General features: G+C 37.9%; 1 protein-coding gene across 1 annotated transcript in view; it reads right to left on the reverse strand.

The window, feature by feature from the left end:
- Positions 1-11,575: 11,575 nt before the first annotated feature.
- Positions 11,576-13,689, reverse strand: part of CABCOCO1 (ciliary associated calcium binding coiled-coil 1) — a 157,298-nt gene continuing 155,184 nt past the window's right edge. Inside the window, exon 7 of the mRNA XM_073596264.1 lies at positions 11,576-12,402. Coding sequence (XP_073452365.1) covers positions 12,382-12,402 — 21 coding nt within the window. The 3' untranslated portion in view covers positions 11,576-12,381. The remainder of the gene's footprint in view (positions 12,403-13,689) is intronic.

Consider the following 13,689-nt stretch of genomic DNA (forward strand, 5'->3'; position numbering starts at 1 on the left):
ATTTGCATTTTTAGAAATCAGGTAATCATTAACTGGTTATATTTTTATATGAAACAACATGCAAATGTTGGTTGACAGGTATTCCAAATACGAGGTCCTTCTTATGAGCAGCAAGAACTGTATCAGTCCAAATTAACAACCACATGGAGCTTCACCGACTGGTAATCATAGACCGAATTAAACAATCATCTCTTATTTAACTCACGTTGAAACATGTGTGGCAACACAATGCTTCAAATTCAGCATGTAAAATATATAAAATGTGTTTTGTTAAGGCAGTACAATATAACTGTTTGCAGTTCAATTTTCAGGAAGACAGCACTTTCTGCATTGGCATAACTGGCAACACAAGTTTTTAGTCTGAGGACTCTACTTTCAAGTGAGAGCAGCTAGGAGGCAGTTCTGCATCAGTTGTTTTAGTAATTTAAAGAAGCTTTTGCCATCATAATTTAAAACAAGCCATTTCACAATGGTAAACAAATTGTACAGTAATCAATAAAACAATACCGCCATCAAGATAAGTAGAATTAATGCATTGTTAATTTTCTCAGAGCTCTTCATTGGTATTCACCCTGATGCCTGACTCAGTCTGTTCCACAGCTTACACTTCTGTTCTGTAATGATTCTATTATTTCTCTCAGAAAAGCTGGTTTGAGCTGTGACTTGTTATTAAACATACTAAACAAAAAATACTATTCCATATGGAATTGAACATACAGAGCTCATTAACAGGATGACCCGATGTGATAGGCACATAAGGGTTTCAGATAGGCCTATATTGTATAATATTCAAATTAAAGCTACATGTGGGTCCATAAACACATGCATGAAAATTCTGAAACCTAAATAGGTGTGTTTAGCACTGAAACAATTAAAAAAGTGACTGCTCTAACAATGCAAATGCCAAGGGACCAGGAGAGGGTGCTTCATATAAAACCAACTGAAAAATATTAAAATAACCACAAACACATCACAGTTATGCATGTCAATTAGAAGAAATGTATTAAGGATAAAAATGCACTCACAAATGTAGTAAATTGCAGGCATGTAAAAACATGGGGGACCGTCCGCATGGCATCAGCAATGGAATTTTGCGAGGGCTTCTTGTTGATAGCTTGGCTTTACATAGGCGTCTTCTAATTGATACAGTACTCACAGGTAATTTAAGATCATCTTTGATCACCCTGCAGCTGATCATTGGCTGAATCTTTGCCCTTGTGGCTATTCTTCAATCCATTTGAATGGTAGTTTTCTCTTTTCTTCTACGTCTTTCTGGTTTTGGTTGCCATTTTAAAGCATTTGAGATCATGTTAGCTGAGCAGCCTATCAGTTTCTGCACTTTTTGTGTTTACCCCTCTGCAATCAACTTTTTAATCAAAGTACACTGTTCTTCTGAACCATGTCTGGAACTACCCATTTTACTCAGATTTTCAGAGAGAAATGCACGATACCCACCATGTACAACATTTGCTGCCTTCATCCTTAAATAAGGGCCACCTGTTTGACACCTGTATTTTTACAGACTGAATGACCCCACTACTACATGAACTCCACACTGCTATTATTTTGAACACGCCCCTTTTAATTATTCGATTACACAGAATTAGCAGCATGCATGACTGTTGGGTCTGTTGGTTTTCCATTACTTTACTACACCTACTAGTAAATTATTTGCCATGTAGAAATATAATTTATACCAAAAACAGTGATTTATCTAGTTAGGGATGTTGGACTGCTATTGTTTTGAACACAACTGTATAAGTATTCCGGTTGGCAAGTGGTTATATACACAATAATATCCATAACTGAAAATATTATGCCGAATATCAACACATTATCTGTGGCTTACATCAGCTCATGTTGAAGTTTTAAATCAAAAGCTGCAAGCACTGTGTCTGTACTCCTAAGTGGGTAAATAAAGTAGAAGGGGGTAAGAGTCCAGGGCTTACTACGCATGCACCAATGTCGCGTTGCCGCAAGAGGAAATCCGTGTCAACTGAGCATGCGCCAAAGATGCCTCAGGGTGCAAACTCGCACCTGCGCAGAAGACCTAATGGAAAAATGCAGGAAAATGCCCAGGAGGTGCACAGGAAGTGACCTTAACCTGATGGAAAAAGGCGGGAAAATGCCCAGGAGGCGCACAGGAAGTGACCTCATACTTCCCTATATAAGCCCAGCCCAGACACTGCCAAATTGCTGGATTATCTTCGGTCCCCCCTTGTTCCTGTGCTAGTGTATGATCTGTCTGAACTTGTTGTGACCTGGAAACCTATTTGACTACTCTTGATTGCTGCTTGCCATTGACCTCGGATTTGTACCTTGACCATTCTACTGCTCAGTCCCTTTTATACTTCGTTGCCAAACTGGACTTGACCTTGGCCCGAATCTCAGACTAAGGCTTGCACAGTGCTCCGCACCCCTGGCACCCCTTGCCACTCTTTGTCCACCAAGTCTCTGTCTCGATCTCCAGAGGCTTCAAGGACCTGAGGTGCAAGGGAAGCTTAACCACTACTTCAGTCTCACATCAGGTATGTGGCCCTTGTGACAGGGGAACCCAGGAGCTTTTAGGCCTGATTCACACATATGCAGGTTGCAGTTTGCATATGCAGGTGCATTTTGCATTTTTCAGTACACGTTTTTGATTCTTTGAAGTCTAAGGAACCAAAACATCAGAAATCACAAATCCCTGACCCTTTCCATAAAATGCACAGATGTGAACTACATCCATAGGAAACCATGTTAAATGGACTGTAGTGTGTTTCTGCAAAACAGAAAAACTCACTAAAAATATGCATACATGTTTACCAGGCCTTAGGGCAGGTATTTAGGAATACCTAATGTCCAGGTGAATCACATAGGCAAGCCTTATGCCTGATTAAAAATATCATCCAACACAATGTAGCTTACCTAGAATAGATTTCCAAGTAGTCAATAGAAAAGCTTTGTAAAGGAATGTTCCCTTAGCTTAGGAAACTAGGTGAAGCTCTGCTGACTTCGATCATCCAATCATGTGCAAGCAAAAATCCTTTTTTTTTAAATTATTTTCCTTGATTGGGTATCTTTGCAAACTGAATTTCCACCTCATTCGCTTTAGCTAAAAGGATAAATCTCTTGCATAGTGAACAACTGTTTGCCTTTGGTAAATCAATCGCATAGAGAACAGGCATTTTGCTGCTAATTAGAAGATCCCAGATGACACAGCAGTATAAAGTTGGCCAGCAGCAGGACAGTTTTAAATAGCAAGGGTAGGCCCAAATTTACTAGAGACAAACAGCACAGACTGGGGCTTTACTACAAGAATTAATACAGCAAAGGATAAAGCAGTGTAAAATTGGCCAAAGGCAGGACAGTTTTAGACAGGTCTAATAGCCCATAGATGAGTCAGTTTTTCTTTTTTTTCAACCAGCAGGATGAATGAAAGACAAAAACTGATTTGATCCACCCGACTGAGCTATTACCTTCTGACAGAGTGGGAAGACTTACCCACCATGAAAATACACTGATCAACATTGAAGGCTATAGCCTGTAGTGTTGATTAAACGGGGAAAATCTGACAGGGCGGTTGTATAGAATCAGACTGGTAAATCAACTTCTGTATGTAAAACCTCCCTGCCTATACATGGATCAGACATTGTCTGGTCCATGCTAAATTGGCCAAATTTTGATCCATGCATGGCTAGCTTAACCAGTGTATGCCTAGTTTTTATTTTATCAACGAAGATAGGGGTTGCAGTGAATGTGAATGATGTAATGTGAGGTGGTTTAGATGCACGCTGTTGTTGCTGTGAACAAAAGCAGCCAAAAGAACAGATGGTCAATATTAAGTGAATCTGGCACTTTGAGCACCCAAAACTTTAAAAAAGGCCCCTTAAAGTAGAACTATTGGCAAAACTGTTTCTTTTTTTCATTTCTGATAGCATAAGGGAGGCTCATAACACCTGTCAGTTTATTTTTCACCATCTGTGCCCCATTAGGTTGATTTCCCTTCACTTCCTGTCCCATAGCCAAAACAGGAAGTGAGAGGAAATCTCTGCAAATTAAGGGAATCCCTTGGGGACCCCCTGGACATCAGAACTAGTGTCCCCATTGGAGGATTTCCCCTTTATTACTTTTCTGAGGACATTATTTATTTTCAATGATAATGGTAAACAAGACCAATAGAGAAGGTGAACAGACAGCAATAAGAACTGACAGGTGTTCTAATCCATCATCACTCCATCCAAAATCCCCTAAAAGGTTTTGCCTTTAGTTGTACTTTAAACATACAATTAAAAAATGAAATGAAAATCCCAAAGACTGAAAAGACTTTAAAAGGTAAGTCATAATAGGTTGATTTCTAATTAAAACAGTATGTTTCATCTATAAAAAGACATCCCTCAATTATCATTTTAAAGTTTTCAAAGCAACAGGAGGCAGATAACTAGTTTCCAAAATGGCAAAACAGCGATTGTCCAAATTGCATCACTATAAATATGCTGGAAAATGTTCTAATATTTTAAAAGGGTATTTTTAGAAAAATTACAGTGTATACAAATAGCAAAACAATATGCACTGGAAAATAAGAATATAGGACAGCTAACAAATGCCACAAAAAGACTGCCTCCACAGGTCCAAATCAGCATCTTTATGGACTGGTCTCAACAAAAATGAATATATGAGCTTCACCAAAGCTAGTATTTATGGTAGGGATTCTCTTTGGAAATAATTCAAGATCAAAACACAAACATTGAAAATTTGATCATTGTATCACAAAGCCCATCGATTGCTTTGTACGGTCATATAGGAGCCATAAAGCTATTTCACACAACTAAATGTGCCATTGGTGAAAACAGTCTCTTGAGATATTCTCCTACATCAAGATAAAAATGCAGTCAGGGTGTTTACCTGAACATGGCGATGAAGGTACAATATTGTAAATTCTCTCCTGTTGCTTTAACTAAACATTAGGAAACACTGCATTCATTTTAGGTAAATTGTAATGTTTTATATCTTTTTAACCATTGCTGTTAATGTAAATATATATTTTTCAACCTAAAGAATGACAAAGGATTCATAGAGCATTATGGGCTTCCTAAAGAGAAATCTGTTTGCCTTTAGTCACTCTGGAAGGTTATTCAATAAGGCATTTGTGACACATTTCTGTAGTGTGGATGTAGTCAGAAGCCATGTGCAAAATTCATTAAGCCTTTGCAACATTTTCATTGTTAGCACCAACAGGTGGAACATCATAAAGTAGTTCTTATTTGTGAAACTTTTACAGTCTGTCAGTATTGTTCTGTCAAATGAATGAAGAAAAACTATACCAGTAAAAAGGAAGATGGTAGTAAATAAGATCACCTTCGTGTTGGGAATAAATGTAAATATTGTGTTGCATCTTGTCGGCACATACTGCACATGAATCTGTCGCAAGTTGTGCCATTTGTCACATTACCACGAGACAGATTTCTAATGAGCATTGACAACATTTCTTATTTTTCTGATTTCAATGTCCTATTGCTCATCAGTCATCTGAATTTTTTATTTATTATTTTTTAAATTGGAACTTGAGCTACTGAGCTCTATAAACAATATGCATTTTCAGAAAAAACAGGCAAGGATAGCGTAGAAACATTGAAATACAACCAAAGTTCCTTCTGTCTTAAAATACCATTTATTCTAATACTAGAAAATATTTCAAAAATAGTTTCAGTGCATACCATAATAAAGACAGAATGAAAGCAAATGGGACCATTGCAAAACTTTAAATATTTACGAAAGGTAATAGAACTGGAGGCATCATACCTGTAGAAACAGTTGATGACTTGTATAACAGCATTCCAAGAATGTCTGAAGCCGTTCTGAATGCCAATGGTGCCCCTTTACCTTATTAGTTCAATAATATAATTTTAGGCATTTCTATTATTTTGGACATCTATCCATAAACATACTGATTATATGTCAATGCATGCACAAGGATAAACTAAACAACTGAACATAAAACAAACTGAAATAAAGTAACAGCAAGCCGAGCTTGTGAGCCTAAAATAATAATTGCAATGCATCCGCTCTGTTTCTCAGTAACAATAAGTTAAATGCCTTTATTGGGAAGAAGGAATTTGTGAATGTTTTACTGCTGAGCTGCCAAGTTTTGTCAAGCTTGGCATTTAAACAATTTTTAAATCTGCAAATGCTTTTAAATGCACTTTAAAATAAACAGTATGTACCCAATTAGATTACAACAAAGCTGTGCTTGACAGATATAGCAGAATAACTTAACTGCAACATGATTACCTCCCATATTGTGAGACCACGCATTAATATAATTAATATTTGTATTGGAAGTAACTGTGACAGATATCATTATGAACTACAGAGGTTTCACTGGAAATTTGTCATTAAATTTGATAAGCCTTTTTTCAAACATAGCAGTTAATGCTGTATTAGCTATATTATGTTAACCTTAAACAGTGAAGTACTAGAATAATGAAAAGCTCATAAAATGGAGGTCTATAAAGGTAATTTTTCCCCCTATATCTGGTTCAAAATTCATTTGCATATCTTAACTCCTTTTGATCTTATTCTTAGTATAAGAGGCCAGGAAAAGGGTAGCAAATCCCTGAACTATTGTTGCATTTCTAAATAAAACCCTAGATTGGTGGATGTACTTCTTTTTGCACAAATATATGGTCCCCTTACACCGTCGCATACCTAATTCCAAAAGACCAAAAGACGTGTATAAAGTCTCTCCTTGAGTGTGAGCAGGTGGGAGCAATATTGGAGTTCATCCTATGGAGCCAGGCATTTTTTTTTTATAATTGACAATTTTTATTACATTTTGTTTTTTTTTTTAGTACAAAAATAGAAAAGAAATGAAAAATAATATTAACATTCTCTGGACAGCATACAAGCCTTCAATAAAAACAAAAAAGAAATCGAACTAAGATGCCTGTTATGTGTATATTGCTAGGTGTAAAGTATATATGAAATATAAATATAGCTCTAGATTAATAAATAGTACAGAGACCACTATCTAACTTCCTATATTAGTAACTTGCATGAGCGTATTATACATATCCACGGGACAGGCATAATTATTAATACCTGTGTATAATAAAAATTGTGTATTAATTACTTTAAAGACTTTTCTTTGGTTAGACCTAATGTTTTACTGGAGAAGAAACAGCTCCAGACAAGAAATAATAGAAAATTAAGAACAGCAAAATATATAAAGTGGCCCATCGAGGATGCCTATTTTTTTATTTCTTTGGATGTCTTTGTTCTTCAGTCTTTTTGTCCTAACCATGTTTATATTTACTAATTGTTGACTGACTCCCTACCTCTGCTCAAGCATCAACTACTTTTTGGCAAACTAATACTTTCTAAGGATAGTTTTGAACTTTCCTTGTGCTAGTTTGAGGTCCTATCCCCGTGTTCCTGATCTTGGCTTCATATTAGAAATACTCCCCCTTGTGAAACTTATTCACATCCTAATGCATCTAACAAGGTGTAATCATGCCCCCCCATGGAAAACGAGAATAAGATCACTGCCACCTTTACCAACTTGTGACAAATGACAATGTCCTGTCACTGATATGCAACAATGACACTCTCAGCCTCACCCTGCCCAAAGATTTTCCAGCTTGTGGGATCACAATACCAACGGACATAGTGATTGTTACTGGGTTTAGTTGACTAAGCAGTTAGTTAGAAGTAGTAAACGTTCACAAGACTAGCAATAGCAGCTGCGATTCTAGGATAAACGTCTAACAAATGCTGTCACCACATACAGTTATATTCAGAGATTTACGAGGTACTATCACGAGACAGAAATTCTTTGAGCTCGGTGTTCGGCATTAGAAACTGTTTTAACATTTTTCAAAAAATATTAATTAAAGGGGTTGTAAACCCTCACGCTTTTTCACCTTAATGGATTCTATCCATTAAGGTGAAAAACCTTTTGTACTGCAGCACCCCCCCCAGACCCCCCCATTTTTTTACCTGAACTTGATCATTCCAGCGACGAGGAAGAGCACAGCAGCTCCAGCCGCTGTCTCGGGTCCTCATTGGATAGACTGATAGCAGCGGGAGCCAATGTCAATCAAATCCAGGGACATGGGAGCCGTCAATGGATGCAGCAGCAGGGCTCGGGAGCACCCGTACGAGTTCCCCCATGAAATGCGGCTCTCAATGGGGGCACTCGAAAAGAAGAGGAGCCAGAAGCGCCGTGGGGGAACCACAGAGAATGAGGATCGGCGCCACTCTGTGCAAAACCCTTGCACGGAGGAGGTAAGTATAACATGTTTGTTTTTTTTGTTTTTTAAATGAACTTTTACAACCACTTTAATTATGAAAATGTAAACCATGGTGCAAAGAAAATAGTTACAGAAAAAAGGTATTATAAAGAGAAAAAAGGCAGCAGCAAAAAAAAAAGGGATGAAAAATGACAATACTTATCAAGTCCTGGTTCTGCAGACTCCAATCAACCAGCAAGGTGATCTATTGGCTTTCATACAACTGGACAGGTTTTCCTTGGATCGATGTTAAAATGAGAGCTGTCAACTTACAGGGCAAAAAACACACACAAGAGGGAGTTTCAGGAGACTAGCTCCCTTCCTTCTAGCTCTCTCTCAAAACGTGTTAGCTTACCAAAGGAATGGACTAACAACAGGACATACCGTCAGTGGCTGAAGTATTTCTGTTATTTGCCTGCAGTTTTTGTACATTTGTAAATATTCATTTGTCTTTGGGGGTGCAATAAATTGTTTGGTAGTAATGCACAAGGAGCTTGCTCCCTCTTGTGTGTGCTTTTTGCAGTTCACTGAAGATTCCTGATCTGTGGAGGGCTGTACCTGAGGAAGTATTATGCATCTTAGCATCCTTGGGAGCAACTTGTATTGACCGCTAGAGTGTTTTTGTGGATGCAGTGAAATTGCAGGGCAGCCTCTTTATCTTGTTCATGAGAGGGGTGTTGTCAGAAATGATCTGACCAATCAAGAGGCTGAGGGGTGGTCATGGAATGTTTCTGAGTTTACGATCGCGCCACAGATCCAGATTTCTATAGGTATTAATATTTTAGAATACCTATTTGGACATGTGAAGAATGGAAAAATTAGTTTTGTTTAGTTTCGGATAGATTCGTTAGGTTACTCATTTTTTTTCTGGCAAATATTTGTTGCCGGCTGTGGTGGGGCAGTGTGGTGTGTGATTTTTTTTTGCTTTGTACAAACTTTATTTGAAGTGTACAAATGTACACTCCATTCATAGTGTTGTACAGCAGTGTGATGCTCTGCACTGCACTGCCGTACAGTACCACGCGATTCTGTACAGTGCGCTGCAGTAAAATGCAGCATGTCTGCAAAGTAGCCCAGCCCTAGGCTGTGTTGCAGTGTGAATAGGACACATAGGAAACAATTGTTCCCACAATGTAGTAAAACATCTGTCACCGCACACTGCGTGAATTCAGCCTTAGATGGACTTAACTAACAATTTAATGCCAAACTCCAACTTAATTTAAGCAGTTACAGGTACCTATTTCAAATGGCAAAATAAAATACTCTAGCACAGGGATATGCAATTAGCGGACCTCCAGCTGTTGCAGAACTACAACTCCCATGAGGCATAGCAAGACTCTGACAGCCACAAGCATGACACCCAGAGGCAGAGGCATGATGGGACTTGTAGTTTTTCAACAGCTGGAGGTCCACTAATTGCATATCCCTGCAAGTCTAGCACGACACCAGGTCTGTATTTATCATTCTAAAACTATACTATCTTACATTTGGTCAGCAACAAGTATCAAACTAGGGAAAAGTTCATTCTGACCACAGTAATTTGAAGGGAGTAGAAAAAATCCAAGTCTTCATAGTGTCATTAAAATGAAACATCTAATATTGCAAGTAATTTTTTTTTATCTATGATACTAATTACTAAACAATTAAGAATGCTGTTTAATGCTTGTACAGGTGACTAGAAATAGAATAATGTCCCAGCTGTATACTTGGAAAGAGTTTAAGGAATTAGGAATTCATATCCTAATATTTCATGTTAAGAGATTTGAATTACATACTATGTGATAGAGAAAGATTGATGCCATCCATCTGTCATAAATTAACACAAAGCAAAGAAAACGGACAATCATACATTTTTTTAGTTGCTAAAGGTGGCCCATATAGCTATAACCCAAGTGTATTAAATGCATTTTCATAACATAAAAATGATTGTAGTTAGTTTACCTTTCTGATGGTTTGTATGTGATGTATCCAGCATAGTTTGTGTTCAGCAGTGAGACACAGGTGTGATGTAATGAATGTCAGGTGCTCACAGAATCTCAGGTGTTTCATAATTTAGAATTAATGGATTACTTCTCAAAAATGTTTGAGGGCTTATAATAATAATAATTCTGGCAACAAATCACTCATATGGCATTACTCCCTTGCTGGTTCAGCAAGATAGAATTATGTAGCATTCTGGTCACCCATAATGTCTATTAGGTAAAGTGAAGTTAAAATGTTCTAATACTGCCACTTGTGAGCTGTCACAAGCAGCAGAAATTGAATAACCAATGACATCAGTTTGAAGAATATCTTCCCTTTCAGAGAAAGTGCCATATACCTCTCCCCTAGCATACCTATAGTATAAAGTATAGATATATAATAGCCATGGATTTATGTTGCTTGGCAAGCTTCCTGATCTCTGATGACCGTGCATGTGCAGTAGTCATCCATAGATTTGAACAGGACCACCTCCAGAGACTGAAGATGTTCAGTAGACAGGGCCATCTCACTCCTTACTGCACCTATGAGGCTAGTGGGATAAAGGCATGTTAGGTGTGCTCGGTCAAGTCGGGGGGGGGGGGGGTATCGTGTACTTATCCTGTATGTTGTTTGACTATATTGTAAACATATAGTATTAGTGATGAGTGAACCAAGCACATCTACAAACCCTGAGCCTCATTAATGTTCATGGGAGTCAAATGTTGACATTTTTTTCCGGGCATTTTTCAAAGCTAATTTCTAAGCTTTTGTTAAAAAAAAGAACATGGGTTCGCTGGGCACTGCCATGGGAAACATGTTCCAATGCATAAAAATAGTAATTAAGATACTGTCCAGCAGACTCTATTTGTATAGCAGTAGTATAATCGTACATGGCTATGTCTCCTGGGAACAGGTGTGCTTAAACAGGGAAGGACCCTTCCCACTGTAACATAAATGGAGTCTGACAAACTCCAAACTGTATGGAGAGAATGGTGAAGTGATACTGAACACATTGCCACCCTCATTTTCCCAAAATATAGATAACAACAGAGCAACCAATTGGCACAGGACAGTGGCAATCACTGTAGTACCAGTGATTACTATATCGATTCTACTCTTCCTTGCAGGGCACGGAACATGGCATATGCATGTTTAATTAATTCAAGCTGGACCAATATAAGTTGGATCCATACCTGGATTTCAGCTTTAGGGCTCTCTCATCTTCATGGCAGCTCTGGGTTGCTTTTGAGAGAGTGGTATAGCAGTTTCTGGCACATTCATAGAAGGAGATCATTGCTGCCTCCTAAATGTCTGTTTTTTTCCCCCATTATTTTCAAGGGGGATTTTGTTTTAAAAAACACACTGCAAGTGTGAGCCAAGCGTTTAGCTTGCGGATGCAATGCTCTCATTAAACTCAATGGGCGAGTTTGCCTGGCAGTGCCACCTGTCAAACAAAGTGAAGTGAAGGCCCCTTTCACACGGATGTTCTGATTGGGTCCACCTGTCAGTCTTTCATGTGGACCTGATCGGAACTTCGATTCTTCTCTATGGAGCAGCAGGTGGAAATGGACATGTGTCCGTTTACACCCACCTACATCCAATCCCCCAAAAACAGACGGATGAGAATATGTTCGCCATTCATTGGGCGGATCGGATGGCAGTCGGGTGTTAACGGACAGGTGGTCGGTTTACATCCAGCGGCCCAGAGGGAAGAGTGGTCTGTGTCCATCCTGCATGAGTAGACCGGACACGGACCTGTCATCCGCCTGCTCAGCAGGGATCAGTGGAAACATTCCCTGCTAAGCAAGCGAATTGCAGCCGCAGCCCGCCCCACATGAAAGGGGCCTTACTGTTCCCTGGCCACCCATGTTAAAGAGCCCTACAAGCTTCTCAAGATCTGTATTCAAGAATGGTTAGTATTTTTTCATAAGCGGTCTAATGGAGCAAAATGTAATTATCAACATAGTTCTTAACGTATACCAAAACTTCAAATTATTTTTTTTTTCTTCAAAATTTCAAATATTTTATACACCTAAACAATTCACTGAATTGTGTTTCCAGTAGTGCTGTTACAATGTTAGAACCTCCATGAAGCTTGCTGAGAAAGTTGTGGCTTTTTCAAGTTTTCTATTTTTGCAGTGAAGACCCGTCAATTGTCATTTATCTCAGCCTGTGGAGAGAATGAAAAATAAGGTTTAGGGAAAGGCTGCCTGGTGCTGCACTTTGTCCAAACATGTCTGACATAGCCATCTAGCCTTTACATAAAGATTACACTTCACGTGCCTTCCTGTTTCACAGACTGCACTCATTGCCAGCCTATATTTAGGTAATAACTTTTATTACGTAGCACAAATACATCTGAAATATGTTTATTATGAAGAAGAAGTAAAGTTTTTTTTTTTTACTTATATATAGTATCTGACAAAAGTGAGTACACCCCTCACATTTTTGTAAACATTTTATTATATCTTTTCATGTGACAACACTGAAGAAATCACATTTTGCTACAATATAAAGTAGTGAGTGTACAGCTTGTATAACAATGTAAATTTTCTATCCCCTCAAAATAATAAAATAAAATCAGGTTAAACCACTGTATGTTCTTGGCCACTGTGCTGCAGCTGAGTTTCAGGGTCTTGGCAATCTTCTTAAAGCCTAGAGCAATTCTTTTTTTCAGATCCTTAGAGAGTTCTTTGACATGAGGTGTCATGTTGAAATTCCAGTGACCAGTATGAGAGAGTGAGAGTGATAACACCAAATTTAACATACCTGCTCCCCATTCACACCTGAGACCTTGTAACACTGATGAGTCACATGACATTGAGGATGGAAAATGGCTAATTGGACCAAAGTGTCATTCTTGCAGTGTTGTCACATGAAAAGATATAAAAATAAATTAACAAAAATGTCAGGGAGTGTACTCAGTTTTGTAAACTATATATATATATATATATATATATATATATATATATATATATATATATATACATAGGTTGGACTTGATGGACTTGTGTCTTTTTTCAACCTCACCTACTATGTAACTATGTAAATATATATATATATATATATATATATATATATATATATATATATATATATATATATATATATATATATATATATACAGTATTATATATTACACACACATACATTTTAATGCTATAACTTTTTTCAGAATATAAGCAAAAGCAACAATCACCTCAGATACATGCAAGGCATTTACAAAGACTTGAATTGCCAGAATCTAGAGCAGCTGTGCATGGCGACCAATCAACTTCTAACTTTCATTTTTCAAAGCTAATGAACAAACTGAAGTTATAAGCTGATTGATTATTGTGCACAGCTTCTCCAGATTGTGGGTGCTCCAATTTTAGTAATTTCCCCCCATTACTGCTCAGAGAGATGACTTGCGGACAGATTAAATGTATCACAGAAAAATCTTTCAAATCTGCTTAAG

The sequence above is a fragment of the Aquarana catesbeiana genome, linkage group LG08, assembly GCF_042186555.1.
Source record: "Aquarana catesbeiana isolate 2022-GZ linkage group LG08, ASM4218655v1, whole genome shotgun sequence".
Lineage (NCBI taxonomy): Eukaryota > Metazoa > Chordata > Amphibia > Anura > Ranidae > Aquarana > Aquarana catesbeiana.